The 27,838-nt window shown below is 51.3% G+C and overlaps 3 protein-coding genes across 5 annotated transcripts in view; 2 read left to right on the plus strand and 1 right to left on the minus strand.

Moving 5' to 3' along the window:
• The window catches only part of RTN2 (reticulon 2), a 9,450-nt gene extending 7,018 nt beyond the window's left edge, over nt 1–2,432 (minus strand). The window contains exon 1 of the mRNA XM_003799513.3: nt 2,232–2,432. Within this exon, the coding sequence (XP_003799561.1) occupies nt 2,232–2,265 (34 nt within the window). The 5' untranslated portion in view covers nt 2,266–2,432. The remainder of the gene's footprint in view (nt 1–2,231) is intronic.
• Nucleotides 2,433–3,800: 1,368 nt separating this feature from the next.
• On the plus strand, nt 3,801–7,050 carry PPM1N (protein phosphatase, Mg2+/Mn2+ dependent 1N (putative)). The gene is made up of 5 exons (XM_003799514.3): nt 3,801–4,730; nt 5,331–5,448; nt 5,520–5,625; nt 5,715–5,775; nt 6,938–7,050. The coding sequence occupies exons 1-5, from the start codon at nt 3,801–3,803 to the stop codon at nt 7,004–7,006; spliced, it is 1,284 nt and encodes a 427-aa protein (XP_003799562.1). The 3' UTR covers nt 7,007–7,050.
• A 5,260-nt stretch (nt 7,051–12,310) lies between these two features.
• VASP (vasodilator stimulated phosphoprotein) lies at nt 12,311–26,483 on the plus strand. 3 transcript variants are annotated; one of them, XM_023518969.1, is made up of 13 exons: nt 12,311–13,052; nt 20,016–20,187; nt 20,275–20,440; nt 21,412–21,496; nt 22,045–22,094; nt 22,220–22,461; nt 22,604–22,704; nt 23,197–23,248; nt 23,398–23,434; nt 23,652–23,697; nt 23,856–23,943; nt 24,752–24,809; nt 25,629–26,483. In XM_023518969.1, the coding sequence occupies exons 1-13, from the start codon at nt 13,048–13,050 to the stop codon at nt 25,664–25,666; spliced, it is 1,140 nt and encodes a 379-aa protein (XP_023374737.1). In that variant the 5' UTR covers nt 12,311–13,047; the 3' UTR covers nt 25,667–26,483. The 3 variants fall into 3 exon arrangements, with proteins under 3 accessions (XP_023374737.1, XP_023374736.1, XP_012666679.1); XM_023518968.1 differs by lacking the exon at nt 12,311–13,052 and adding an exon at nt 13,245–13,371 and having other exon boundaries at nt 23,401–23,434; XM_012811225.2 differs by lacking the exon at nt 12,311–13,052 and adding an exon at nt 13,246–13,371.
• Nucleotides 26,484–27,838: the final 1,355 nt, after the last annotated feature.

Consider the following 27,838-nt stretch of genomic DNA (forward strand, 5'->3'; position numbering starts at 1 on the left):
GTGGTCCCAGCTACTTGAGAGGCAGAGGCAGGAGATTCACTTGAGCCCAGGAGTTGGAGGTTGCTGTGAGCTGTAATGCCACAGAACTCTACCCAGGGGGACAGCTTGAGGCTCTGTCTCAAAAAAAATTTTTTTTCATAGACTAGACATGCACATGTATGTATCAGTAAAGTAGACCTAGTTCCTTATGTTGATCACCTCTGTATGGACCATACAGAGGTCAAAATACAGAGGTTCTACTAGAAATTTGAATCATGGCACATTTAGAACATTCTGCATACAGACTGTAATATCACTGCCATCAGAAGCTCAGAGTCTTAGAAGTACAAAGGCAGGATTTTTGTGTGTGTGTGCAGTTTTTGGGCGAGCTGGGTTTGAACCTGCCACCTCCACATATGGGGTCGGGACCCCACTCCTTTGAGCCACAGGAGCTGCCTGGGGCAAAGGCAGGAATCTTAATTGTAGAATCCTTAAATTAGGCATCTTAGAAAGTTTCAATTCATTCTTTCAACAGCCATTTATTGAACACCTACTATATTCCAGCACTGTCCTTGGCCCTAAAGATACAGCTATGAATAAAACAGACAAAATCCTGGCTGTCATAGAGCTAACACTCTACAGAAGAGACAGACAATAAACAAGTGAATATATGATGTTTGATTCGGATGAATGTGTGGAGTAAAATAATGCAAGGTAGTCTTGAAAGTAACAGGGTGCTGGGCAGCACCTGTGGCTCATTGGGTAGGGCGTCAGCCGCATATACCAAGGTAGGTTGGTTTGAACCTGTCCTGGCCAAACTGCAACAAAAAAATAGCTGGGTGTTGTGGTGGGCACCTGTGGTCCCAGCTACTTGGGAGGCTGAGGCAAGAGAATTGACTAAGCCTAAGTGCTGGGAGTTGCTGTGAACTGTGACACCACAGCACTACCGAGGGTTACAAAGTGAGACTCTCTGTAAAAGAAGAAGAAGAAGAAGAAGAAGAAGAAGAAGAGGAGGAGGAGGAGGAGGAGGAGGAGGAGGAGGAGGAAGAAGAAGAAGAAAGTAAAGGGGTGCTGTTTCAGACAGCATGGTCAGGAAGGTTTCTCTGATAAGTTATTTGAGCAGAGACCTGAATGAAGCGAGGGAGCCATGCAGATATCTAGGGAAGAAGTCTTCCACATGTCTACTTGCAGAGGGGAAAGGCAGTGTAAAGGCATTATGTTTGGCATATCTAAAAAACAGAGAGGTGTGAAGGTGTGACTAGAGCAGAGCAACTGATTGGGAGAGGGGTAGGAGATAGCTGAGGGCAGAGAGGTAAGGGGGGGATCAGCAGGTCCTCCGTTTGTAATCCAAAGTAAGGACAAGATCTGAGAATGTGAGGATGATACTCTTAACATGTTGAAATCACAAATTCTTAGAATTTTGGCATCTGGATACTAAAGACATTCAAGTAGCTAAATCTAAGATCGTGGAAATCCCCACCTGTCAGACCCCAGGGTGTGGGGCAGAGAATAGTTGACATGGACTGTTATTGCCTGGAGTTCAGAGATCACGAGGATGAGGCCAAGAGTTCTCAACTGGGAATCCATCCCACCAGAACTAACCAGGGGCTTTGCACACAAGAAATGCTCAATACTGCTTGGAAACTGAAATCTGACGCCCCCATCCCCACCTCGTTTCCTCAGACCTGGAGTGGAGTGGGTCTTTCCCAGGGTTTCCACTAATCAGCGGTAAAGTCCGCTAAGGACACGTAAGTCCTTGCCCCAACCCAAGGATGGCTGTTTTCCGGGGGCAGGGGATTGGATAATTTGGGAGAAGTCGGGGTGCCTCTTGGGCAGAAAACAGGAGTAGGATTCGAAGACAAGTGATGGGGAGTCTGACTCCTCTTCTCCACCCTGGCTCTACCCCTCCGTTCAACCCCCACCCAGCCAGCTGCAACCAGCACCAGAGCCAGGGGACAGCTCCTTGCTTAGCCCTCATTCCCGGGCGGGGCCGGATGGTACATCCCAGCGCCCAGCGCGCCCCTCGCCAGATATCTCAGTGCCCCCTACCTCCGCCCTGCTTCTCCCGGGTCCTCCGGGTCACGCTGTCCCCATCGCTGGCCAGAGAGCTGGGGGAGGGGAGAGCTCCCTTTGTCTCCTTCGCCTCCTCCCTCCATCCCAGCTCTCCCGCGGCGGGGCGCGGAGGGGATACAAGGGAGGACCCCAACTGGGCCTCTGAGCTCCACACCAGGCCGGAGCCTCCCTCTACTCACTGCAGTGGGCGAAGACCGGCAGGACCTGCCCCATGGCCCCCCTCGGGCCTGCATCGGGACCCCCGCCCACTCCGGCCGCGCCGCCCTGGGCCTGGGGCCGCTGGAGCTCATCTCCGCCGCGCCCACGACGCCGCCGCCATCCTCGCCGCCTCCTCCTCCGCGGCCGCTCCAGCAGCCGCCGCCGCCGCCGCCGCCGCCGCCGCCGCCCTCCGCTGGGCTTGGCTAGTCGGGGGCGGGCGGGGCAGCGGTGGGACGGCACTGCAGCGCGGGGCCGGGGGCGGGGCCAGAAGACAGGCGGGGTGGGACCTGAGGGAGGGCGAGGAGGCGGGGAAACGCTGAGGAGCTCGCGTGGGAAGGGCGTGGCTTTTTTACTAGAGGGGAGAAGCAAAGAGGGGAGGTGAGTCGGCCTGAAAGAGAAGTCTACACAGAATGCGGAGCTGCCTTAAGGGAAAGAAGTGAGGGGCCTAGAATAGGGGGAGGGGCCAGGGAGAAAATAATGAAGGGAGAGTTGGCAAGAGGATGGGGGCTTGGATCTCAGAATGTGTTGGGCTGTAGCTAGGGTTGTCACTGAAGAGGGAGTAAAATCTAGGCTCTTAGGTTAATTCCGAACCCAGTTTCGCAGCGGCAGTGGAAATAGGGGCGGGAAGAAACGGCTCAAACTTTTCAGGCAGGGGGAGGAATTCAGACGTCGGTGGGGCTAAAACAATTTATAGTTATTCAAATAACCGGACGAGTCGCAGTTAGAAGTGTGAAGCCTGGGCTGTGAAAACTGGAAGGGTCTGGCTCGGCGCCTGTGGCTCAGGTGGCTAAGGCGCCAGCCACATACACCTAAGGTGGCAGGTTCGAATCCAGCCGGGCCTGCCAAACAACAGTGATGGCTGCAACCAAAAAAAAAAAAAAAATAGCCAGGCGTTGTGGCGGGCGCCTATGGTCCTAGCTACTTGGGAGGCGGAGGCAGGAGACTCGCTGGAGCCCAGGAGTTGGAGGTTGCTGTGAGCTGTGATGCTATAGCACTCTACCCAGGGTGACAACTTGAGGCTCTGTATCAAAAAAAAAAACCCCAAAACTGGAAGAGTCAGACTGAGGCTGTGTGCATGAAGGGATGGGGAGAACTTGAAAGAGAAAGCAACTTAAGGCCCTTAGCAACCTAAGGGGTGAGAGACAGAGAGAAGGGGTCGAACTAAAAAAAGTAGTATATTTAAAGGTTTTGAGGCTGAAGGCTGTACCACTGAGTTGGTAGAGTTGGACTGCTTGAGCAGGGTTGGTACCTGAAACCATTCATGTTGTATTGAGAACACAAAATCTAGAGTTAATTTCCCAGTAACACCGTTTCCGTCTTCTGTGACTCTGTTTCCTCTTCGGTAAATTGGAGATGATGATGTATAATAGTGCGTGACAAAATTCCAGTTCGATGTTGCGGGACAGAATACCAGAAGTGCAATTCATTCTAGTGATCCGACTTAAGTTGAGGTCAAGGGACAGGAAGGAGATTTAGATAGTTTAAAATCTCACAGCGGAGGGGATTAATGGGGGGGGGGAGGTATAGCCTTCCTGATCCAGGGTTGAGTGATGGCTGCCCTTGCCCGCTTGCTGGAGCGTCTCCTCCGACCTACTCGCAAGGAAAAGGAGGGGGAAGAGGAGGAAGAAGAGGAGGGTGAGGCGGGGCGCCGGGCTCTAGCTCGGCCTCAGTCTCTCCTGGCTGCACCGCGATGCGCCCAGCAGCCACACGGGGGTGCCGCAGCGTCTTGGGGCCTGCGCTTCGGGGCAAGCGCAGCTCAGGGCTGGCGCGCACGCATGGAGGACGCGCACTGCGCTTGGCTCACTTTACCTGGGTTGCCCCCGGGCTGGGCTTTCTTTGCTGTACTCGACGGCCACGGCGGGGCGCGAGCTGCTCGCTTTGGTGCGCGCCACCTGCCTGGCCACGTGATCGAGGCGCTGGGCCCCACACCTGGCGAGCCTGAGGGCGTACGCTGGGCGCTGCGCCGAGCTTTCTTGACCGCGGACGAGCGCCTGCGTTCTCTCTGGCCCCGCGGCGAACAGGGCGGCTCCACGGCTGTGGCATTGCTCGTCTCTCCGCGCTTTCTATACCTGGCGCACTGCGGTGACTCTCGTGCGGTGCTGAGCCGCGCCGGCGCTGTGGCCTTCAGCACCGAGGACCATCGACCTTTCCGTCCCCGGGAACGCGAGCGCATCCACGACGCGGGCGGCACCATCTGCCGCCGGCGCATCGAGGGCTCTCTGGCCGTGTCGCGAGCACTAGGCGACTTTGCTTACAAGGAGGCTCCGGGGAGGCCCCCAGAGCAGCAGCTCGTTTCCGCGGAGCCTGAAGTGGCCGCACTGGCACGCCAGGCTGAGGACGAGTTCATGGTCCTGGCCTCCGACGGAGTGTGGGACGCTATATCTGGTGCTGACCTGGCCGGGCTGGTAGCTTCGCGCCTCCGTTTAGGCCTGGCCCCAGAGCTTCTTTGCGCGCAACTGTTGGACACGTGTCTGTGCAAGGTCCTGGGGGTGGGGCATGGTATTACTGAAGCTTGGTGCACTACCGGGGCAAGAATTCAGGATTTAGGGGGAAGAGGAGCTTTGATGGAGAGGATACAGTAAAAGCTAGCGGAGTAAAAACTAGAATAAAGCTGCCCTCCTGCCCGCCTCCCGCTCAACTAAAGGGCGTGGTCTGCTGGAAAGGGCAGAGCTAAAATGTGCGGACAGCGGAGCCTGTGGGCTTCATTCCGGCTCTGCGGGAGAGCCCCAGGTTGGTGGGAGGGGCTTAAGCGAAGGGGCGTGGTCTTTTGGAATGCAGCGGTTGTAGGCCTGTGAGGAGTAGGGCCAAAAGTAAGATCAGTGCTAAAAGAAGGAAGAGCAGGTAAACAGCAGAGTGGGCAAACTTCAGAGTACGAGCATGGTTATCTTTTAATAGGAAGAGTTTAGGGGTGAGGAGCGTGACCTAAGGAATTGAGCCAAGTTAGAAATGGCTGATGGGTGGAACCTTAAAGAAAGGAGAATAACCAGAATGAGGAAAGGGGGGACTTGAATACCGGGATTGTTGGAGAATCTATACTTTCAACTATCTCCCATTGGCTCCCTTTTCTCCACCCTCTTCAGGGCAGCCTGGACAACATGACCTGCATCCTGGTCTGCTTCCCAGGGGCTCCCAGACCTTGTGAGGAGGCCCTCAGGAGAGAGCTGGCGCTGGACACAGCCTTGGGCCACAGAGTTGCTGGTGAGCAAGACACCCCGAGTGGGAGGGGTAGTTGACAAGGAACTCTCCCATAATTCTTGCCTTTTTCTCAGAGCTGTGTGCCTCTGCTCAGGAGCCCCCCAGCCTAAACAGTGTTTTTATGACTCTGGCCTCAGAAGACATCCCCGATTTACCTCCTGGGGGAGGGCTGTACTGCAAGTGAGTTAGGATGGGCTGGAGAGGGGTGTAATGAAGGGTGGGGTGGTAGGAGAAGGATCCCTTTCTGAGGACCTTCTTTTGCTCTCCAGGGCCACCATCATCGCTGAAGCTTATTCTCAGCTCTTCCAGGCCTCAAGAGAGTGCTGGGAGGTAAGGACCCTGTGTCCTCAAATGTTTCTCTTAGGAGCATGTAATCCAGCCCCCCCACCCACCCAGTGGTGGGGAAATTAAAGCCAGTAAAAACAAGGGTCTTGCCTGATAAATTAATATCTTCTCACGGTGGCCCTGAAGCATTGTACTAGATGTGATGGGAGGATGCAGAGAAGATACTGTGCTTCCCTCCCAAGAAAGGTAGCCCCAAATAAAGAAATAAGAAAGGTAGCCCCTATAATGTTGTATAAAGCCTTCTATCCCAAGCACATGCCCCCATCTAGGCAGAAAAATTCAAGGAATTTAATGACCAATTCCAAGGACTGAATGCATAGCAGATACACATCAGGACATCTCTGAGTATGGTGTAGGTCTTAGACCAGAGAGGCTGTAATTGGGCCCAGATAGCCGAGGAGATTTTGGAAATGACTGAAGAGGTGGCAGTGGACCAAGGTATTGGGTGGGGGCCAGGGAGGAAATGTGAAGGAAGAAGCTGGGCTCAGAGCCCCAAGGCCTTTGCAGAGAAGGAAGTTTGGTTATTATCATGTGGATGAGGGGGCATTTTTAATAATTTCTTAGCAGCATAAGGAGGTATTTTTCAGCTTTCTTTGAGTTGTGAGTGACAAAGACCCAATTCAACCTGGGAAAGCAAAGTGGAATTTACTGGGTCGTGTGATTGAAGAGTTCAAGGCCTTAAGTCATGGCTGCATCCAGTTGTCTCAGGAACCATCTCTTAGTTTTACTTTCTCTGAGTTGGTGTCATTCCCTTGCAGGGTCTCTCATTCCCTTGCAAGGCCTCTCATGAAATAGTAGAGAGTTGTGTCCATGTGGACATCCCACCCAGCCTGACATCCCCCAGGGGAGGGAGAGAGCTCAGCAATTTCCCAGCAGTTGCTGTGGTGGTCCCAGGACTAGTTCTCATTGGCCATGCAGGGTCACGTGCCTGACAAATCACTGTGTCTCTGATTGGCCAGCCTAGGGTCTTGTGCCCAAGCCTATCATTTGGGGTTGGGGTCTACTCCACTCAAAGCCTGATGGACTGAGATGGGCTGTGACGGTCCCTCCAAAGGAAAGTAGGAGTGCTGCTTCCAGAGGCAGGGGAGTAGGTGCTGAGAGACAAGAAGGGATTCCTATTCACTTTTTTACACACTTTATGTTACAGAAAGGGCAAGATGAGGCTGGGAAGCTCACTGGCACCCATTCGGACTCTGTCTTGGACTTGGAAGCCTGACAGCTGTTGACCCTTGGGAACCCAACAGTCAACTGGGGCCTCAACAAAACCCAGGAATAAAAGTGCCCCCTTTCCCAGCTACATGGACCAAAGGAAGGAAGACAAGCTGATGGAGGAACCCCAGAATGCTTATTTCCCCTTTTCCTACTTCTTCCTCACAAAAAGTCTTATGAGAGGGGAAATTCCACCACCATCCAGACAAGAAAAAAACAAAAAAACAAAAAACCAGCCAAAGGTTTTTGAAATATTTAGAGCTGAACAGATCCTGAGTGATCACCCCAGTTCAACAACCTCTTTCCTTCCTATTTTTCATCTTTTGTAAAGGGACATAGGGGAAAGTTTTTATTAAATTTTAATTACATAAGTGATTCCAAATACATAGCCTTGTAAAAAACAAACATTATTTGTCTATATATATAGAACACCTCCTGAGTGCCAGGGCTCAGGCACAGCCATGAACCAGGCCAGTCCACAAAGATCCTTGCCCTATGGGGCTGACTTAGTTGGGAGAGACAGCAGCAAACAAAGAAATCAGAAAATAAAGTCATCTGGGCAGCACCTATAGCTCAGTGGGTAGGGCGCCAGTCACATACATCGAGGCTGGTGGGTTCAAACCCAGCCCAGGCAAGCTAAAACAATAGTGTCAACTGCAACAACAAAAATAGCCAGGCATTGTGGTAGGCACCTATAGTCCCAGCTACTTGGGAGGCTGAGGCAAGAGAATCACTTAAGCCCAAGAGTTTGAGGTTGCTGTAAGCTGTGACGCCATGGCACTCTACTGAGGGCAACATGGTAAGACTCTGTCTCCAAAAAAAAGAAAGTTATCTCATGTTGGGGTTCCCTATGGGCCCCAACCTTCTGCCTCCCACAGTCTCACACACAGACAAGTATCTCAAGGAAAATAAAACAGAGGATATGATAAGTAAATGTCTTGGGGAGCTATTTTGGGTTTATTAATTTCACATTTTAATTTTTAAATTTTAATGTATTTAATTCATTTAGCTTTTGAATGAGTAGTGAATTCACTTGGTTTGAAATGCAAAGGGTACAGGATAGTATACAATGAAAAATCTTTCTGTATCCTTTGCCCTTGGGCCATTTCCTTCTCTATCTTGGGGTACTGCTTTAAAGGGAGATCAGGGAAGGTCTCTGAGAAGGAGACAATTGAGCAGAGACTTAACAGAGAAGGAGTCAGCTATGCAAATACTCCAGAGAAGAACATAATAAGTTGTAGGGAACAGTGCAAGGCCCAGAAGCAGGATTGGATTTGCCATTCTTTTTGTTTGTTGTTTTTATTGAGACAGAGTCTCAGTCACCCTGGGTGGGGTGTCATGGTGTCACAGCTCACAGCAACCTCAAACTCTTAGGATCAAGTGATCCTCTTGCCTAAGCCTCCTTAGTAGCTAGGACTACAGGTGCCCATCACAGCACCAGCTAGTTTTCCTATTTTTAGTACAGACAGGGTCTTGAATTCCTGAGCTCAAGCAATCATCTGCTTCAGCCTTCCAGAATGCTGGCATTACAGACATGAGCTACCATGCTTGGCCTGAATTTGCCATTTTCAACATGACCCATGGGATCTCTGTGACCACCAAATTCCCTATAATCCTACTCCCCATCCCAGTGGCAGCTCCTGCAATTAATTTGAGTTGCTTTTTCTAGGCCTTTTACTTTGCATTGGCCCACATGAATATGGTACCTTTCATATTTCATTTAGTTTTTTTTCTTACCCAGTGTATCATTAAGCAACTTGGGTTTTTTCATTCAGTAATATGTTGAAGACTCTTTCCTGTCATTTGCATACCTCATTCTTTTTAGCTACTGCCCAGCACTTCTTTTTTTGAAAAAGACAGAATCAGCTTTTACTATATTTACATCCAACAAAAATTTGCAGGGAATAATCCTTATAGCTCAGTTCAGGATCTGGGAGGGTGAGGCTTTCCCCAAGTTGGGATGGACAAGGATTAGAACTGGAGGGGGTATTAGTTCTTCCTAAGGGGTCCTTGGGACTCCTCTAGCTTCTGCTGCCTGACTTTCAAGGAGCTACAAACCACTGGACCATTTCCCTTCTCTTTTCTCATTCTTCATAAGAACCTCCTAAGCAAGGGAGCCGTGGCTTCACAATAAATAAAATAAAATACAGACACTAGATAGAAAGACATGGAGAGCTTTGGGCTCCTTCAGCAATGCCAGGGAAGAAGGACCATCACAGGTAGAGAATGACATCCTTCCTTCCATTTAAGGCAAAGGCTCAATAGTAAGTATCTTTCCAGTTGTTTCTTAAAATAAAACCTTTTTCTTTTTTTTTTTTTTTTTTTTTTTTTGAGACAGAGCCTCAAGCTGTCCCCCTGGGTAGCGTGCCGTGGCATTACAGCTCACAGCAACCTCCAACTCCTGGGCTCAAGCGAGTCTCCTGCCTCCGCCTCCCAAGTAGCTGGGACCACAGGCGCCCGCCACAACGCCCGGCTATTTTTTGGTTGCAGCCGTCATTGTTGTTTGGCGGGTCTGGGCTGGGGATTCGAACCCGCCACCTTAGGTGTACGTGGCTGGCGCCCTAGCCGGTTGAGCTATAGGCGCCTAGCCAAACCTTTTTCTTTTGAGTCTCACTTTGTTGTCCTTGATAGAGTGCTGTGGCATCATAGCTCACAGCAACTTCAAACTCTTGGACTCAAGCGATTCTCTTGCCTCAGCCTCCCAAGTACCTGGCTATTTTTTGTTGCAGTTGTCATTGCTGGTCAGCTGGCCCTGGCCAGGATCGAACCCGCCAACTTTGGTATATGTGGCTGGTGCTGTAACCACTGTGCTACAGGCACCAAGCCTGCTTGGCTATCTTTAGAGATGGAGACTCCCTCTTGCTCAGTCTGGTTTCAAACTCCTGAGTTCAAGCAATCTACCAGCCTCAGCCATAAAATAAAAACTTCCAAAATGACCAGGTCAATGTAGGTCTGTGGGTACCCTGGAGGGGAAATCCTGGTATAGGACAAGGGAGGAACAGAGCATTACCAACTCCTAGGCCTCTCCTAACATCAGCATAAATAAATTGGGCAGGGTGGAGATAGGAGAATCATGACTTTTGGTAATAATGGGTCCCTCTTTCTGCTGCCCCCACTTGGAGCCTTTGGCTGGGCAGGTTTCCTTGTCTATTTCCAACTTACTTTGAATGGAAAAGAGGTTATCTTTAAAATCCTTTCTCCCTCTCACCTCCCCACCCCAGGATGTAGAGGAAAGCTTAAGGGTCTCTACCATTCTGGAGTTGCTCTAAAACATTCTCAGCAGTCAGTAGTCTTGGAGATGGGCATCTGTGCCCACTGCTGCCTCTGCTCCTCCTTGCCCATGCTGCTGGCCAGCTTGTTTTTTTTTTTTTTTTGAGCCTCAAGCTGTCCCCCTGGGTAGAGCGCTATGGCATCACAGCTCACAGCAACCTCCAACTCCTAGGCTCAAGCGAGTCTCCTGCCTCAGCCTCCCAAGTAGCTGGGACCACAGGTGCTCACCACAACGCCTGGCTATTTTTTGGTTGTAGCCGTCATTGTTTGGCAGGCCCGGGCTGGATTCACACCCACCAGCTCAGGTGTATGTGGCTAGAGCCTTAGCCACTTGAGCCACAGTCACCAAACCTCTCCTAGCACTTCTGCCAATGGATGTGCCAGGGTTTTATGCTCCCTCCTGTCCATGGACATTTAAGTTATTTCTAATTTCTTGCTCTCACAACATTGCTACTATAAAGATCCTTGCTCAGGCTCTTTGTGCACATATACAAGAGTTCTCTAAGGCAGGGTTCTTGGTGGTGCTGGGTGTTTTGTATGATACTAGAGACAAGAATGCTTTGTATTTTTGTTTTGGTTTGGAGACAGAGTCTCACTCTCTTGCATAGGCTAGAGTGTCTAGCTCATGGCAAGCTCAAATTCCTGGGTTCAAACAATCCTGCCTCAGCCTCCTGACTAGTTGGGACTACAGGTGCCAACCACAACACCCGGCTAATTTTTCTATTTTTAGTAGAGATGGGGTCTTGCTCTTGCTCAGGCTGGTCTTGAACTCCTGCCCTCAAATGATCCTTCCACCTCAACCTCCCAGTGTCCTAAGATCATAGTGTGAGCCACTGTACCCAGCCAGTTTGTACATTAAAGGGTTGTAAAAAACAATACATGGAAACCAGACCTTGTGTCTAATATGTCTAAAATATTTACTATTTTCACCTTTATGGGAAAGGTTTGCCAATTCTTATGGTAGTGCAGGCGGCACCTGGAAGTGTCACCCCTTCTATCCCTTTCACAGATGGGAAAGCTGAGAACCAGAGAGGAGAAAAGACTTGCCCAAGGTCACACAGAATTGATGTCCTTATGCAGTTGACTAAATGTTTGTTGAGCTGCATTCTGGGCCTGGTTGGGTTAAACGAAGTCTAGAAATCAATTTAGTCAACACCTGCCCCCAAAGAACTCACAGCCAGAAGAGACACAAAGAGAAACAACTATAACCTTGATGGATCAGGGTTCAAGGTCTCCCAGAGTAGGGTGAAGAAGGAGGGAGGGTTAATCAGCTTCAGAAAAGAATTAATATCAGAGTTTGGTCTAGAAAGATAAAGCATTCCAGCACCCAAGAGTGGGCCTGGACAAAGGCTGGAAAGGTTGGTTCTCTTTCCTAGTCGGCTGGGCCATAAGAATTGCTCGGTTTACATTTATATCTTCGCCCTTGCGGTACCGGGAGCTCAGGCAAGAGGTCGATAGGCCAGATTTAGTCCTTTCCTCCAGGCCTCGGTTTACCTATTTGTAAACGTGGAACTGAAGATTTCCTAGGGTTAAGGCACCTCACTCACCCAGGCCAGGTGGCGCTGTACAGAGGGGCACGACCGCACAAGTGACGTCACTTGGGCGGGGCCTGCCAGACCTGCTGCGGAAGCTGTGGAGGGCTTCTGGGCTCAGACCAGAGCTGCTTGTGGGGGAGGGAGGTCCTGACAGCCGGCACCTAGGAGGGTCTCCCAACCACTCTGCCCTTCGGATTGCTGGCGTGATCCCGCCGTCCTCTGCCAGTGAAACTGAGTCATAGCAGGGGATACTAGGGCAGGGGGGTCAGGGGCTTTATTCACCCAGGAACCTGGTGTCCCATCCCCAGCACCAGACCCTCCTCCCCTGTACACCCCGCCTATCCCCACCCCCACCCCACCCCCGACCCTGCGGCTGTGAGTCAGCGGCCGACCGCACCCCCTCGGCCCACTTCCTCCTCACCTTCCCGGGGCGGGCGGGGGGGCAGCGAGAGAGCTGGGTCCTCCTGTGCGGGGGGGCGGGGGCGGAAGGGGCCATCCCTCAGTAACCTCAGATAAATGAAGAGAGACGTTGGGGGTTCCGAAGTGGGTTTTAAGGGAGAAAATTTGAGACCACTTAAACAGAGGGTCCTCCCCCCATAATCGAGCAGAATGTGAAGAAATGGAGAAGTTGTTGGGGAGGGTAGAATGGAAAGATCTGACCATTGAGATTTTCCTAAGAATTTCCATTGTAGGAGAGAACTAGGTATCAAGGGAGGACCCTTTCTCCTCCACCAAGCTTGGGCCCCAATTTGTGGGTGACACCTAGGGTGAGCCCCTATGTAGTAACGTTAGGGAAAGAGGGAAATTGCGGAAGTCGAGGGCGCCGAGTTGTCCCTTTAAGCATCCTCCATCCCCCGCCTGGAGGTGTTCGCGGCCCCTTTAAGGCGCGGGGCATTGTGGGTGCGGGGAGTGGAATTTTGGAACGAAATATAGCGAAGAGAAGTACAGTGTAGTAAGAGTAACATTGTAGCCGCCGCCGGCCGAGGGGGCGCGCCGGGTTGGGGATACCGCACCCTCTTTCTACTGCAGGGATTCCCCCTCATCAAATCATCAGAGGGAGGTGGCGCCTGAGGATCTGTCCCGGCGGCGTTTACGTTCCGCTCCAGGAAGCCGGACTCTATGGGGCGGGACCCTGGGGGAGACTGAGCAGAACCTGGAGCCAGCCCCGAACCCCTGAACTTCGAACCAGGGGCGCCCCGGGAGTACCCACCCCGTGGGCGCGCCGCCCGCCCGCCGAGCAGCCATGAGGTGAGCCCCCGACTTGCTTCCTGACCCTTCCCCGCCCGGCGCAAGCTCCCAGCCCCGCCTTTGTCCCCCTCCCCCCCAGCTCACTCCCGCCTGGAATTTAGGGACTGGGCACTGGGAGCTTCTGATGTGGCTTGAATCTTCTTGGATGGCCTCCATGTATTGACCACCTCCCCATGACTCCCAAGACGAGGGGTGGTGTGAGTAAGGTTCTCCTGGGAGCTCTCAGATTTGGGGCGCTCCGAAGACTCCCGAATTTTAAAGACTTTTTCTGAGGACTTCCAACTCGGCAGCTACTACCTACAGGGATGCCAGGATTTAGGTAGGGCTCAGACTCCCCGTAAACTTCAATTTGAGGTCCGGAAAGGATTGTGGGGGGCCGATTTGGGAGAGCCTGGGACCTAGAGGAGACTGAGACGCAGACCCTGTTTTCAGGGTCCCCGTTTATGTGGCTCTGGAAAAAGTCTCCCCAAGTGGGACCTTGCTCCTTAACTTCGGGGATACTTAGCCGTTTCAATTGGGGGGGTGCACTTAGATACTCCTGTGAAAGGGGTTAGTGTGAACCGACCCACGGACCCAGACTCAGCTTCCAGGGTCTGGTTGAAACTTAAAACATGCGGTGCCTAGGAGCAAGCAAGCGCTCCGCACTGAGGGCGGCTCCCAGGCCCTGGGCCAGAAGGGCGGCCTCTCTTCCCCACCTGTGCAGCCCAGGGGAAGGAGGGGGCGCGGCAACTGGGGAAAGGGGGGGCCTTTGTCTTCCTGACTCACCTGTCGAGACAGCTGGTGTGTGTGTGGAGGGCGGGCACGGAGCACTATGGGTCGTCTGCTGTCCCCACCATTGCCCCTCCCCCTTTATTCACCGCCCCCCCCTCCAGCCTTCGAGTGCCCTGGGGTTGGAGGAGGGGGCGCAGGAAAGCTTCAAGGTCACAGCCTTCTTCCCCAGGGACCCAGGCTTCCCAGATAGTTCCAGCTATCTTCCCAGGAATTTAATCCTGGGGTGGAGGGACGCAAGGGACCCAGGAATTATGTCTCTCGTCCGGGCCTCTCCCGAACTCCTGGTCTCACTGAGGGTGGAGCCAGTACGGGCTGGGGGGTCCGACTAAGCCCCCTTCATCCTCCACTCCCTTGGTCTCCATAATATCTCTCTTAGGGCTAGAGCCTGACAATACTATCTCCTTTCCTCCACTCTCTCAGGGACTTCCTGCCCCAAAGCCCCCAGCCTGAGGGGGAGGCCCCTGGGGACAACTGGGGATTAACCCCTTGATGCCCTCATCCTCCCACTTCCTCCACATTCCCTACACCCTTGCCCTCTGACTTCTGGGTAGTATTCCTTTTTATGACCAGTAGAGAACCCCCCTCCCATGTTTGTTACTTCTGATGTGTGAAAGCAATTGTTGGAAAATTTGGAGCATGGAGACACCCAAAGACACACCTTCAAGACTTTTTGCCTGTCTTTTTCCCATTATAGCAGCAGCCCTTCAATGTCTGCCCCAAGAGGGGGCAGTTTGTGAGAGCAAAGCTCTCTTCTTTCACGCTTTTCCTCGGGGACTCTAGTCTCCTGCTACCCCCAGCCCCGCCCCCCATCCAACCCCCCCGCGTTTCCGGTCCCCAGCACCGTGGAAGGCAGATGGCGGATGTCCGAGTTAGTGCTGCCTCACTCACTGTGAGACCGTAAAAGGGCAGGAGCAGTGTCTAGGCCGGCCTCCTGCTTTCCCCACCACCACCAACCCTGGAGGCCCTAGGCCCTCCCATGAGGCTCCCTTCTTGCTGTGGCCATGGGTAAACCTTCAGCCTCCTGCGGGGTGGGCAGAAGTTGAGCCGATGTCTGCCCCTCAAGAGGGTTACTCCCACTTTCTGAGGGGTCTCCCGGACTGGAATCACAGCCTAGCCTTACTAGGCTGTATTGCTTCTCCAAGGGCAGCTGGGATTCAAAACAGCCTATGTCCCTATTCCAAACTGAGGAAACTGAGGCTGAAAGAAAAGCCTGGGCAATGTCCCTCAGAATTTCTTAGGCAATGCTGGGGGAAGGGAGGAGGCTGGGATCCTCTAATTTCTGGCTAGTTTGGCGGGGAACAGCCCTGGGGGCAATTGGAAGAGTAGATTAAGATGGAAAATTACAAGATATAGTTCTTTTTCTCCCAGTTTGACAAATATTTGTTGAGTGTCTGCTATCCCAGACTCCAAGCTGGGATTGCGGGGAAGAGGGGTAGAGGTCTAAGAACCTCAGGGCAGAAGGGAAACAGGAAGAATTTGGCTCCATTTCTTTCCTCTTCCAATAGTGGTTATTACCGTTCATATTTTATTTTTTAAAAACAGTAAGAGACTATTTGGTCAAGCCTCTACTTTGTGCCAGGCACTGTATTAGGGGTCTGATTGAATTTAATCCTCATAAAACTGTAAGAATGATACTATTATAATCTCTTGTCCACAGATGGGAAAACTGAGGCACAGGGAAATTAAGAAACTGACTATTGAAATTGAACATTTTGGAAGTGGCCAAGCTTGAATTTGGACTTGACCTGTGTCCTAACTATTATGCTATTAAAGAAAAAGGATATAAAAACAGAATTTAAAAAAATTACAAGTAACGTGCTTTTCACTGTAAAATCACTTATGATAATTCACATAAGCAAAAAGAACCCCAAATAGGAAACTTTACTTTCCTGTTAAGAGAAACCAAAGCCGGGCAGCACCTGTGGCTCAAAGGACGCCCGCCCCATATACCAGAGGTGGTGGGTTTAAACCTGGCCCTGGCCCTGGCCAAACTCTGCAAAAAAAAAAGAGAAACCGAGGCCCACCAGGGAAAAGGGACGATCACTAGAGTAAGCCCATAGACCCTAGCTCTGGTTCCCTACATAGGGCTGCTTCAAAGAAGGTTTGTACTTTGGGAAGGTTGTATATGTATATCACAAGTTTTGTGGTATAAGAAAGCTATGGAGTAAGTCTTGGGGAGGGAGTGAAAGGAAGGAAGGGCAAGTCTAGTCTGAAAGATTTATGTAAACTGGTGTCATTGTGCTTGATTGATTACCTCCAGTGACAGGAAGCTCTCTCCTGTTTTGATTGTCAGTTCTTGTGTCTGGAGTGTGTGCCAAGTTATAGATCCTACATGGATTTTTCATCTATTATCTCTTTTAATCCTGACAACAAACCCAGTGAGTTATGGTCTCCAGGGTTGGAAACTGAGGCTTAGAGAGGTGAAGCCACACAGCAAGGAGGTGACTTAAACCCTCTTTCATCTACCACATGCTGGAGTTTTCCAAAGTGTAGGGACTTGCAGAGATGGGTGCATCATAGGCTGGCTGGGGATTAAAGCTCTTTCGTGTCAAACAGAGGGTTCAAGACCCCCTCACACCCCTACCCCCTGCCAGGGGACCACTGGACTCAGGTGGACCCAGTTTCAATTTCACCCCCATAGACTCCCTGGTTGTGGGATTTTTAATTCCAGCTTTTGCCTGGTTTATAGCTTTTTGAACTTCAGTAATGAATTCAGTTTTTACAGGTAATTCCAGCCCATGATAAAAAGGAAAAGTTGACATGTAAGGGAGAGCTAAGGAGGAAAAACAAAAAGTAAAAATAATGAAACAGTTCAAAAAGGTAAACAAACCTGGGCACAGTAGTTCATGCTTATAATGCCAGCAATATGGGAGGCTGAGGCAGGAAGATCTCTGGAGGCTAAGAGGTCAAGACCAGCTTGAGCTATGTAGAGAGACTGCATCTCTACAAGAAATTAAAAAATCAGCTAGGTAAAGTGCCATGCACTTGTGGTCTCAGCTACTCAGAGAGGCTGAGGCAGGAGGATCACTTGAGGCCAGGAATTTGAGGTCACTCTGAGCTATGATGGTGCCACTGCACTCTAGCCAAGGCAGCAGAGCAAGACTCTGTCTCATTGAGAAAAAAAAAAAAAAGGAAAATGGTTTGAAATGTCTGTTACCTCCCTTCCCAGCCCCAAGTTCCCCTCCTTGGGGAGGCGGTTACAGTTAGTCTCTTGAGAGCAGCCTCTGCATATATCACTACTCTTTGTGCAGATATATTTATATCCTCCCCACCTTTTTTTTTTAAACCTTCTGAGCTATACTACTTTGTAACTCACCTTTAAAAATTTTCAACTTAGCCATTTCTTCATCATTAAATGAGGTTAAGCACTTGGGTTCAAATACGAGACCCTCTGTTTACTCGCTGTGTGACCTGGAACAAGTGTCTTCACTTCTCTGTGCCTGCAATTCCTGAAGTGTCTAAGGATAAGCATCAGAGTCTACTGGAACCCAGCACCTAGAATGGTGTCTGGGATTCAGGCTGACCAATAAAATGTTAGCTGCTGTTGGTAAGAGTTTGCCTTTATTACAGATGTTTGACAACTATTGTGTACCTACTAAGTGCTGGACACCATTTAGGTTCTGGGGATACAGGAGTGAATAGGACAGACACAAATCCCTGACTTTGTGGATCTGACATTTTCGTAGTAGAGACAGACAGTACTTAAGTATTTTGTCAGGCAAGGTTCACTGATGTGAAATGTGCAGCAGGGGAGGAGAGAGAGAGAAGCTTTTCCAGATAAGGTAGTCAGGGGGGTCTTCTTGGAAGAAGTGGCATGTAAGCAGAGACCTGAAGGAGATGACCATCTAGGCCTAAGGAATAGTTCCCAGGCCTGAGGCAGAAATGTATCTGTCATGTCGAAGGAGCAGCAGGGGAACTGGGGTGGGGGTGGGGAACCTGGGAACTGTAACTCAGGGGAGAGGGAAGAAATGACATCAGAGAGGCCATTTGGTGAAGATACCTTGTGTTTTAGCAGGATCCTCCTATAATGGGAACACTGCATTTTAGAGAAGAGCTGGACTAGCCCAGGGCCACCCGCAGGCGCCCAGCTCTCCAGCCAGGCCAGAACCTCAGCAGGGCAGGGCTGCCTCAGAGAGCAAAGTGCAGCCAGGGTGGGGCAGCAACAGCCCTGGGCACCTGGCCAGAGTCTGCCCTGGATATATGTGGCAGGTGTGGGTGAGGCCTTAACCCTGCCTTGCCAGGGGCAGCAAGAGCCAGAAACAGCCCCTGGGGCTTCACACATCTGAAAAGGGCATCTGGCATTTGGGCCATGCCTGCCCAATCCCTGGTGGTTTAGACTGACTAGTAAGCCAGGTGGCCTGGATTCAAATCCTTGACTTTACCCCTCAAGAGGTGTGTGACTGTGGGCAAATCACTCAACCTCTCTGGGCCACTGTTTAAAGTTCATCTGTAAAATGAGGTGAAATAATGCCCATCTTGAAGGACTGCAGGGAGAATAAAATGAATGACTCTGGGGAAAGGACTTAAGAGTGCCTGGTAAGAGGGAGATGCCATAATGATGTAAACTTGGGAGTGCTAGGCTCACCCTAGTCTACAGCCCTGGAGCTGGGTCTGCTGAGGGGTTTCCCCCATCCTGACTTTCACAGCATCAGCATTATACCCAACCCCCTAGTCCTGGTAAAGGCAGCCTTTGTCAGGGGGGTTATAATTTATGTCCCCGGAAACCTCTGACCACCAACTTCTTCTTTTCAGGAAAAAGCCCAGTGGGGGTGGGGCAGGGCGGAGACCATGCTTCCCCCTCCAGTGTGACCTTGGGCAAGTCACTTCCCATCTGAGTTCCTGTCTGAGCCCCAGTTTCCTCACTGGGGGAGGGGGAATTGAACCTCCCAGCAGGGCTGGTGGGGAGTCCTAAGGGATGAAGCTGTCTAGGATTCCCTAAGATAGATGCTGACAGTTACTGAGCGCTCAGTATGTGCAGGGTGCTGTACCAACTGCTGTAAGTGCTCAGACTCATTTACTCCTCCCCATTGCCTAGGGAGGTGGAAACTCATTTTCACAGTTCGCAAGCAACAAAAATAAGTTTTTAAGTGGAAGGGTCACTTGCCTGAGTCACATGGAATAGGTGGCTCAGTGGTGATTTGAACCCAGGTCTGTGGATATCAGATCCTGAACTGTGACCCAGTTTACCCACACCTCCCCGAGGCTGAGGCTGAGTCAGATGGTGTTCCTCCAGGAAGTCCCCAGGCACTAACAGCTATTCAGGTGCTGCTTTGGGGCACCCCCCAGCCTCGGAGCTTCTTGGTCCTAGTCCTGGGAATGAGTGTTTCCCACACTGAACTGTTGCCCCAGGTAGGTGGTGCTAGGTCTGTCTGGGTCTTCATAACTAGTCCCACCAGCCTTGGGCCCAACACAGAGCCTGAATGGCTGTTAGTGCCCTAAGGGTTGGGTGGGAAGCAGGGGCTCCCTCTGGAGAGAGAGCCTAGGGTTCAGAATCAGTCCCTAGCTTGCTACAGGCCTCACACCCCTCCCCTCAGCTTCCTCCTCCCACCAGAGCCAGGAGCAGTGTTGGGGTGGGTGTCCAAACACCCTGGTAGAGATAGGGAAATTAAGGCCAGGCAGGGGCTGTTCTCTAGGACAGCTTGGGGCTCCTGCCTCCTGCCTTACTGCATACTTAACTGCATCTTCTTCCCCCATGCTGGCCTTGGTGTCCATCCATGTGCCTGTTTCCCCCTCTTTTATGTCTGTTTCTTCCCCACCTCCCCTGCCTGGCCATCTCTTTTCCTTACCATTCTGCCTATGTGTCTGTCTCTTTCCCCTTTGTTGATCTGACTCTCCCTTTCTTACCTCTCCACGTCTGTCTCTTCCTCTTCCTGTTTCTTTCTCCCCATCTGTTTGTCTGTCTCACATCCTCTGTTTGTGTATTAGCCTCTCTTTCCTGATATGTGTTTCTCTTCTACTTTGTCTATTAGGGTGTCCCTCCTGCTCCCAAACTCTGTCTTTTATTTATTTGTAGTTTTTTTTTTTTTTGGCCAGGGCTGGGTTTGAACTCACCACCTCTGGTACATGGGGCCAGCACCCTACTCCTTTGAGCCACAGGTGCTGCCCCACACTCTGTCTTTGTCCCTTTGAATCTCCCAGGGAGGCCCAGATGAGGTGACCAGCCCTACTCCCTTTGTCTCTCCCATCCCACAGTGAGACAGTTGTCTGTTCCAGCCGGGCCACTGTGATGCTTTATGATGATGGCAACAAGCGATGGCTGCCTGCCGGCTCAGGTCCCCAGGCCTTCAGTCGTGTCCAGATCTACCACAACCCCACAACCAATTCCTTCCGGGTTGTGGGACGGAAGATGCAGCCGGACCAGCAGGTGCTGCTTCCCTCTGTCTCTCCCTCTGTGTGGCCTGAGTCCCTACCCCTGTGCCTGCCACCCCTCACCCTGTTCCCCTTCTACCAGGTGGTCATCAACTGTGCCATTGTGCGGGGTGTCAAGTATAATCAAGCTACTCCCAACTTCCATCAGTGGCGCGACGCCCGCCAGGTCTGGGGCCTCAACTTCAGCAGCAAGGAGGATGCAGCACAGTTTGCTGCGGGCATGGCCAGTGCCCTAGAGGCGTTGGAAGGTTAGAAACAGTGCTGGGCATGGGGCAGGCTGCCACTTTATTACTCTGGATTTCGGTCTACTCATCTTTAAAATAGAGCTAATTCATTACTATGGTGGGAAACGCTCATGAGGTTTTCTGGAGAGGGGTTTCTGTGTCTTCCTTGTGCATCCATGTATAAAGGCACAATTCCTGAGAATACCTTATGCTCTTTGAATTTTATATGTGCACATTCCTGTGGGACCATTGCAGTCCCCAGAAGGCTCCATGTGTCCTTTCCCCAGGTATCCACTGAAAAAGTCTACAGTTGGTATTTCTTAAACCTTAATGTGTAGACGGATTGTCCCAGGGGTCTGACTGGAGTGGAGATTGGTGCAGGTGGGCTGGGTGGGGCAAGACTGTATTTCCAGCAATGTCCTGGTGCCACTGAACCTGATCGTCCATGAACAAGACTTTGAGTGGTGAAGCTTTATGTGACTGCCGTAGAGCTGAACATTAGGGCAGATGCTTTTCCTTCGGGGGCAATTTCAGTGCTCGTGGGGAAGGGGCTTGCTCATCTGAGGGTGCACAGGAAAATACAGTAGGCCTTTGGGTCCAAGGGGCCGAGATGCCATGGGTTAGGTGAGCAAGGGGCTCATAACCTTTTCAGGTTCTTGGATGAGGGTATAAGTGGCTGGCTGTAACAGTTAAGACACTCGACATTGTAATCAGCCTGCATTCGAGTCATGTTCCTGAAAATTCCACACTGTAGGACTTTGGGGCCAGTGACTGCCGCCTGGGCCTTAGCTTTTCCACTTGCGATAACGGCACCCACCTCATGGCAAAGGAAGCTTGATGTACCCCTCACCTAGGCCTAGAATATCAGGGTCTAGAAAGAAGGAAGTGAGCACCTCTGGGCAGAATTCTTGGGAGGCTTGGGATTGCTGGGGGAAGTACCAAGGGGCAGAGCAGGGTTCCTGAGCTGACTCATCCTTTTTGCTCTCACTTTCCAGGAGGTGGGCCTCCTCCAACCATAGCACCTCCCACCTGGTCGGTCCAGAATGGCCCCTCCCCAGAGGAGGTGGAACAGCAGAAAAGGTGGGGCCTGGGCCCTGGGTGGGGAACCTTAACCACTACCAGAGTTCTAGATGTTCCAGAACCCCTGACTCCTCCAGTTCGGAACCTCTCCAACATTCAGCTTCTAGAATGATCCTGCTCCCAAGAGATTGGAAGTTCATAGCTTTCAGAAACCCCCCACCTCCTAGGGTTAAGAAACTTGACACTCAAGAGTTGCAGAACCTAATGGCCCACAATCCTAGTCTCTCAGATTCTCTGAATCTGGTTGTTGGAAAAATCTTGGCTGGGCACCCTTCGCTCAGTGGTAGGGTGCTGGCCACATGCTCTGGGGCTAGTGGGTTCAAATCCAGCCCAGGCCTTCTTAAAAAAAATAATACATCTTGGGCATTTTGGAATTCAGGTGTTCTTGGCAATTTAATGACTACAGTGGTGGAGTCTTGGTCTCTCCTCGACCCTGCTCCCTGCCATCCCTTTTCTCAGGCCCCTGGGGAAGGAAGGCTTGGGTGGGGATTAGGAGCTGGCCTCACTGGAGACTCTATCACCTACCCCTCTTCCTCTACCTCTTACAGGCAGCAGCCTAGCCAGCTGGAGCACTTGGAACGCAGGGTCTCCAATGCAGGTGATTGCAGGAATGGCCAGGGACTGCCAGGAAGGAGTGGGTCTCCCTGGGGGGAGGGGTGGGCCATCTGGAAAATGAAGAAGGAAGCTTCTCTCAGCAACCCCTGTTTTCTTTGTCTGTTTCAGGAGGCCCACCTGCTCCCCCAGCTGGGGGTCCACCCCCGCCTCCAGGACCTCCCCCTCCTCCAGGTCCCCCCCCACCTCCAGGTCTGCCCCCCTCTGGGGTCTCAGCTGCAGGGCATGGAGCAGGGGGAGGCCCACCCCCTGCACCCCCTCTCCCAGCAGCACAGGGCCCCAGTGGTGGGGGGGCCGGGGCCCCAGGCCTGGCTGCAGCCATTGCTGGAGCCAAACTCAGGAAAGTCAGCAAGGTGAGGGCTGTGAATGGCAGGGTGTGGGGTGACTGGGGCCCTGATGGAATAATGGGATAAAGCCAGGGTTGCCTGGAGGTGTCAGAGGACTGGGAGGCCAGGAGGCCTGCCCCTAAAGCCCTCCCCTTTTTAATTTCTCCAGCAGGAAGAGGCCTCTGGGGGGCCTTTGCCTCCCAAAGCTGAGAGCAGCCGAAGCACAGGCGGGGGGCTCATGGAAGAGATGAACGCCATGCTGGCCCGCAGGTGAGCTGGAACACCCCTGTTTTTGGAGGGGGGCTTCTGTGTTCTCATCACCTGGAGAGTCCAGTTCAATAGGGCCAGGTGGAAGGAGGCTCTGATTCCTGTTTTGTTTGGGTGGGAAAGTTTTCCTTTTATAGTCAGAGTTAGGGTATAATGCTGGGGATTGTCATCTCTTAAAATGGCTGAGGTTGTAAAATCCAGAATTCTGGAAACTCAGATTCCTAGAATTGCAGTGTTCTAAACTAGAATGTTATGATTCCCAAATCTAAGAACCATGGAACCTCCCATCGTAATTCTGGAACAGCAATCTTGAACTTTTTTTTCTTTTCAACGTTTTCTTAATAATCTGATTGAACTTCTAAAATAGAGTTTCCTTGGCCTTCCTGAACTGCAGAACTTTACACCCTAGAATCCACATTTCTAGAACTCTGGGAAGGGGGATTGCTGAGTGGCTAAGGGAAAACTGAAGCATATTTTTGCCTTTGCCTCCTGCAGAAGGAAAGCCACACAGGTTGGAGAGAAACCCCCCAAGGATGAATCTGCCAATGTAAGTTAGGAGCTCTTCTTGGCCTATACACCATGAGAGTAGGAATATTGGGAACATGGGGTGTGACAGGGCCAGGCTGGGTTTAAACCTGGAAGAACCCAGCAGAGGTGTGGCTGGGGCTAGCTCGTGGCAATTTTATTTCCCACCAGCAGGAGGAGCCAGAGGCCAGAGTCCCCGCCCACAGTGGTGAGTAAGCGCCTAGTCCAGCCACAGGAACTACAAATCCCAGGATGCCCTGTTCTCACATGTATAAAATTCCTCAGGGAGAGTTTGTACAAATAGTGCTGGGGATTGCAGTCTCCTGAGATGGGGCTTTGCCTGTGGGCTGATGAGCTAGGAGAGAAAAATTGAATGGGGGCAGTCTTTTTGCCTTTAACTTTCTGATTTGTTGCTTGTTCCGCAGAATCTGTGCGGAGACCCTGGGAGAAGAATAGCACAACCTTGCCAAGGTGGGCCACTGATACCCCCCTCATCTTCCCCTCCCCCATAAATAGTTGGACTTGCCCAATTTATTGGAAGGAATGCTGTGACCCCTGAAATGGGAGGCGAAGGAAGCAGGTCTTCTAACTAACCTCACGTCTATCTCAAACCACACCAACTCTCCTAGGATGAAGTCGTCTTCGGGGATCACTTCCGAGGCCCACCCGTGTACGCCTAGCTCGAGTGATGAGTCAGAAATGGAGAGGGTGAAACAGGTAGCTTGGGGAGAAGGCTGGAGGTGAGGCTGGGAGCTAGAAAGGGGACATAGGAAAGAGGAGATCTGGGTCCCAGTCCTGCAACTGGCATGAAGAGTGATTCTAGAAGAGGTCTTGGAAACCTCCATCATCTTTCTTTTTTTAGAGACCAAGTCTCACTTTATTGCCCTCAGTAGAGTGCTGTAGTGTCACAGCTCACAGCAACCTCAAACTCCTGGACTTAGGCGATTCTCTTGCCTCAGCCTCCCAAGTAGCTGGGACTACAGGCGCCCGCCACAACGCCTGGCTATTTTTTGTTGCAGTTTGGCCCAGGCCGAGTTCGAACCTGCCACCTCGGTATATGGGGCCGGTGCCCTACTCACTGAGCCACAGGCACTGCCCCAAACCTCCATTTTCTAGTTTGAGAAATGGAGAGGTTGGATCGGGTGGGGGATGACCCAGATACTCCTTTTCCAGTGCCTGTGGCAGATCTTACTAATCTGCCAGAGCGCTCATTCTCCATGAGTACCTTGAATCCATTCAACACACCAACACCAGCCATCTATCACCAAGTGGAGTTGGCAGGAAACCAGAATGTATTTGGCTGGCCCTGGTACTGGACGTTCTCCAGTATTTTCTTAGGGCTCCAAGGATCCAGAATTCTCCCCTGGAATCCTCCAGTCACTCTGTGACCTTGACAGCATGTGGTGGTGTGGTGGTAGGGGTGGGTCTCAAACCTGCTGGAGGCCTTTCAGTCAATAAGAAAAGGGGGATTTGTTTCTGTAAGTCCAGGTACCCCTCTTGATTGGCTATACTTTACTGTTTTCAGGAGCTTCTGGAAGAGGTGAGGAAGGAATTACAGAAAGTGAAAGAGGAAATAATTGAAGGTAAGATGGTTTAGTTTTTATTCTTTTTTTTTTTGAGACAGCTTCAAGCTGTCACTCTGGGTAGAGTGCTGTGGCATCACAGCTCACAGCAACCTCCAACTCCTGGGCTCAAGCGATTCTCCTGCCTCAGCCTCCCAAGTAGCTGGGACCACAGGTGCCCGCCACAACACCTGTCTATTTTTTGGTTGCAGCCATCACTGTTGTTTGGCAGGCGCAGGCTGGATTTGAACACACCAGCTCAGTTGTACGTGGCCGGCGCCTTAGCCGCTTGAACCACAGGCGCCGAGCCTGTTGTTGTTGTTGTTATATTATTATTTTGGTTGCAGTTTGGCTGGGGCCAGGTTGAACCCCCCCACCCTCAGTATATGGGGCCGGGCCTCACTGAGCCACAGGTTTGCCCTGTTGTTGTTATTTTTGTTTGTTTATTTATTCATCTATCTTTGGAGACAGAGTCTCACTCTGTTGCCCTGGCTAGAGTGCCATGGTGGCATCATAGCTCATAGCAACCTCAAACTCCTGGGCTCCAGAGATCTTGCCTCAGCCTCCCTAGTAGCTGGGACTACAGGCACCCCCACAATGCTCAGCTAGCTTTTCTATTTTTAGCAGAGACGGGGTCTTGCTCTTGCTCAGTTTGGTCTTGAACTCCTGACTTGAGGCAATTCACCCTCCCTCATCCTCACAGAATGCTAGGATTACAGGCATAAGCCACTGTGCCGTCTGGTTTTTATTCTTTACTCTTTTGGAAGAATCCTATCCCTCCCTTGGAAAGGAAGGGGTAAGAGACTCTGGTTTTAACCTCTGCCCTTTCTTTCCTTCCAGCCTTTGTCCAGGAGCTGAGAAAGCGGGGTTCTCCCTGACCATAGGGACCTGGAAGACCAATTTCTATTTTCCACACGCCCCACCTGTCACCTTGCTTTCCCTGCCTCTATTTGACTTGGAATTGGCTGAAGATTACAAGGAATGCATCTCCCCCATTTCCTAACCCACTTGGAAAATTCCAAGGCGGGTGTGTGGCTTCCCCCCGGCACTCTGCCCACACCCATACTGGCTGCTGATTGGCTGGGGAAGCCCCCACCCTTTGCTCTTTGGCCCTTCCCCTCTGTCATCCCCTTGGGGCTGGTTCCTCTGCGGGGGATGTACCAGTTAACCCCACAGTGAGGGGGAAGGAAGGAGGGAATTTCACATTCCCTTGTTCTTGATTCACTTTAACGCTTAATGCCTTCAAATTTTTGTTTTTTAAAGAAAAAAAATATATATATATTTAGGTTTTGGGGGGGAAAGGGAAAGGATTTTTTTTCTCTTTGGTTTTGATAAAATGGGGTGTGGGAGTTTTTAAATGCTATAGCCCTAGGCTTTCCCCACATGGGGCAGCTGTTCTGTTAAGGAGGGGATGTCCCACCAGGCTGGGGAAACCTCCCACCCTAGGGACTTACCTTCCCTCTAGCTCCTTCCCCTTTTCTATGAGAAATTGAGATGCTGTAAGTTTTTGGAACCTCAGTTTTTTGGGTTTTTTTATTTGGGTAGGTTTGGGGGTCCAGGCCATTTTTAACCCTTGGAGGAAAATGATGAAGGAGAGAGGAAAAGGGAAGGATACTTCTCCTCTCTCACCTTCACCTTTAGCTTCTTGAAAATGGGCCTCTGAAGAATAAATCTACCGGTTTTTATAAATGATAAGATCTCTCCAGTGATTTGAAGGGCCATTCTAATGAGAATGGAGGTGTACCCTACCCTTGGTGTACCTTCCAGGAAGACTGCTGAGAACCCCTCTCCCCCATGGTCCAGATTCCTATTGTCTTCCCCCTTCCCACCCACATATCCTGTACCCTCTCCAGTTCCTTAAGGCCCCTCTCAGTCAGTGGCCCTCCCCATACCCTTCACCAGTGTACTTCCTTACCCCTCCCTACCCTGCTCTTCACCACCCTGAAGAAAGCTAGGGTTACCCCCTCATTGACTGTGTGGCCTGGGGCAAGCCCATTTGCTTACTCTGGGCCTCAGTTTCTACATTTGGAAACAAGCTATGGGATAACTGCTGCCTACCTGAACTCTCCCAGATTCTTTCCTAATTTTGAGGACACTTCACCTTTTCTGCAGATGGGTTCTCAGAAACTTTTTTTTTTTTTTTTTTAATAGCTCACAGCAACCTCAAACTCTTGGGCTCAAGAGATTCTCTTGCCTCAGCCTCTCAAGAAGCTGGGACTATAGGCACCCGCCACAACACCTGGCTCTTGAGAAATGAGGTCTCGCTCTGGCTCAGACTGGTCTCTGACCTATGAGGTCAGGCAATCTACCCGCCTTGGCCTCCCAGAGTGCTAGGATCTCAGAAACATTTTAAAGATGATTTCTTTAACCCAGAGCTCCTTTTATTATAAAAACAGTCTCAAGAAAAAAATAGCACTCAGAAGTCACATCCCTTTAGTAGTTGCGTGGGCTGGGTAGGCAATACAGCCTGGTGAAATACTGTTAGGATGGGGAGCCTCAGGGCTGAGGGGCAGGTAGTCCTACAGGAGGAGGCCCTTGCAGGAAGGAGGGCTGAGGGGGCCTATGGGCCAGTCCAAAGGCAGGAAGGGAGATCCTGTGTACTCTGAGGAGCTGATGTGGATGGAAGGTAGGGATGTGACAGTGACTCATGACAAGGGACAGGTGGGTGTGTATGAGAGGCTGCTGAAGGGGAAGGTGAGAAAGGACAGTAGTATGTCTAGGACTTCGGACAGGTAAACAGGGACTGAGAGGGGAAGCCAGAATGGACTAGGCCTAGTCAGGACCAATCTTTTATCCCCAAAAGGCCACATCCTGCTGGGAAAGACCAGGGACCACAGGTCTGGGAGGACCTAGGACAGCAGGCGCTTCTATTGGAACGCTCCACTTAGACATGGGAGGACCCCAACTGAAGGCACTAATGGGGGATTAAAGGCAGGAGCATGGGGTGACTCATTGGCGCTAATTCAGTCCAAGGTCCACCCAGGCCCCCTTTGCCCCTGGAATGAGGTAGATGGGAGATGGCATTTTCTGCCTTTTCTTTCTGATGGTTT

The sequence above is a fragment of the Otolemur garnettii genome, unplaced genomic scaffold (genome assembly GCF_000181295.1).
Source record: "Otolemur garnettii isolate 467f Iridium unplaced genomic scaffold, OtoGar3 scaffold00152, whole genome shotgun sequence".
NCBI classification, from domain to species: Eukaryota; Metazoa; Chordata; class Mammalia; order Primates; family Galagidae; genus Otolemur; species Otolemur garnettii.

Bases quoted from the DNA above. Each gene is read 5' to 3' on its own strand.
- PPM1N (XM_003799514.3), top strand. From the start codon at position 3,801: ATGGCTGCCCTTGCCCGCTTGCTGGAGCGTCTCCTCCGACCTACTCGC. The intron at 5,449-5,519 runs GTGAGCAAGACA...CCTTTTTCTCAG, and splicing joins CTTGGGCCACAGAGTTGCTG to AGCTGTGTGCCTCTGCTCAG. The intron at 5,776-6,937 runs GTAAGGACCCTG...TTTATGTTACAG, and splicing joins CCTCAAGAGAGTGCTGGGAG to AAAGGGCAAGATGAGGCTGG.
- VASP (XM_012811225.2), top strand. The intron at 20,441-21,411 runs GTTAGAAACAGT...CTCACTTTCCAG, and splicing joins TGCCCTAGAGGCGTTGGAAG to GAGGTGGGCCTCCTCCAACC. The intron at 24,810-25,628 runs GTAAGATGGTTT...CTTTCCTTCCAG, and splicing joins GAAAGAGGAAATAATTGAAG to CCTTTGTCCAGGAGCTGAGA.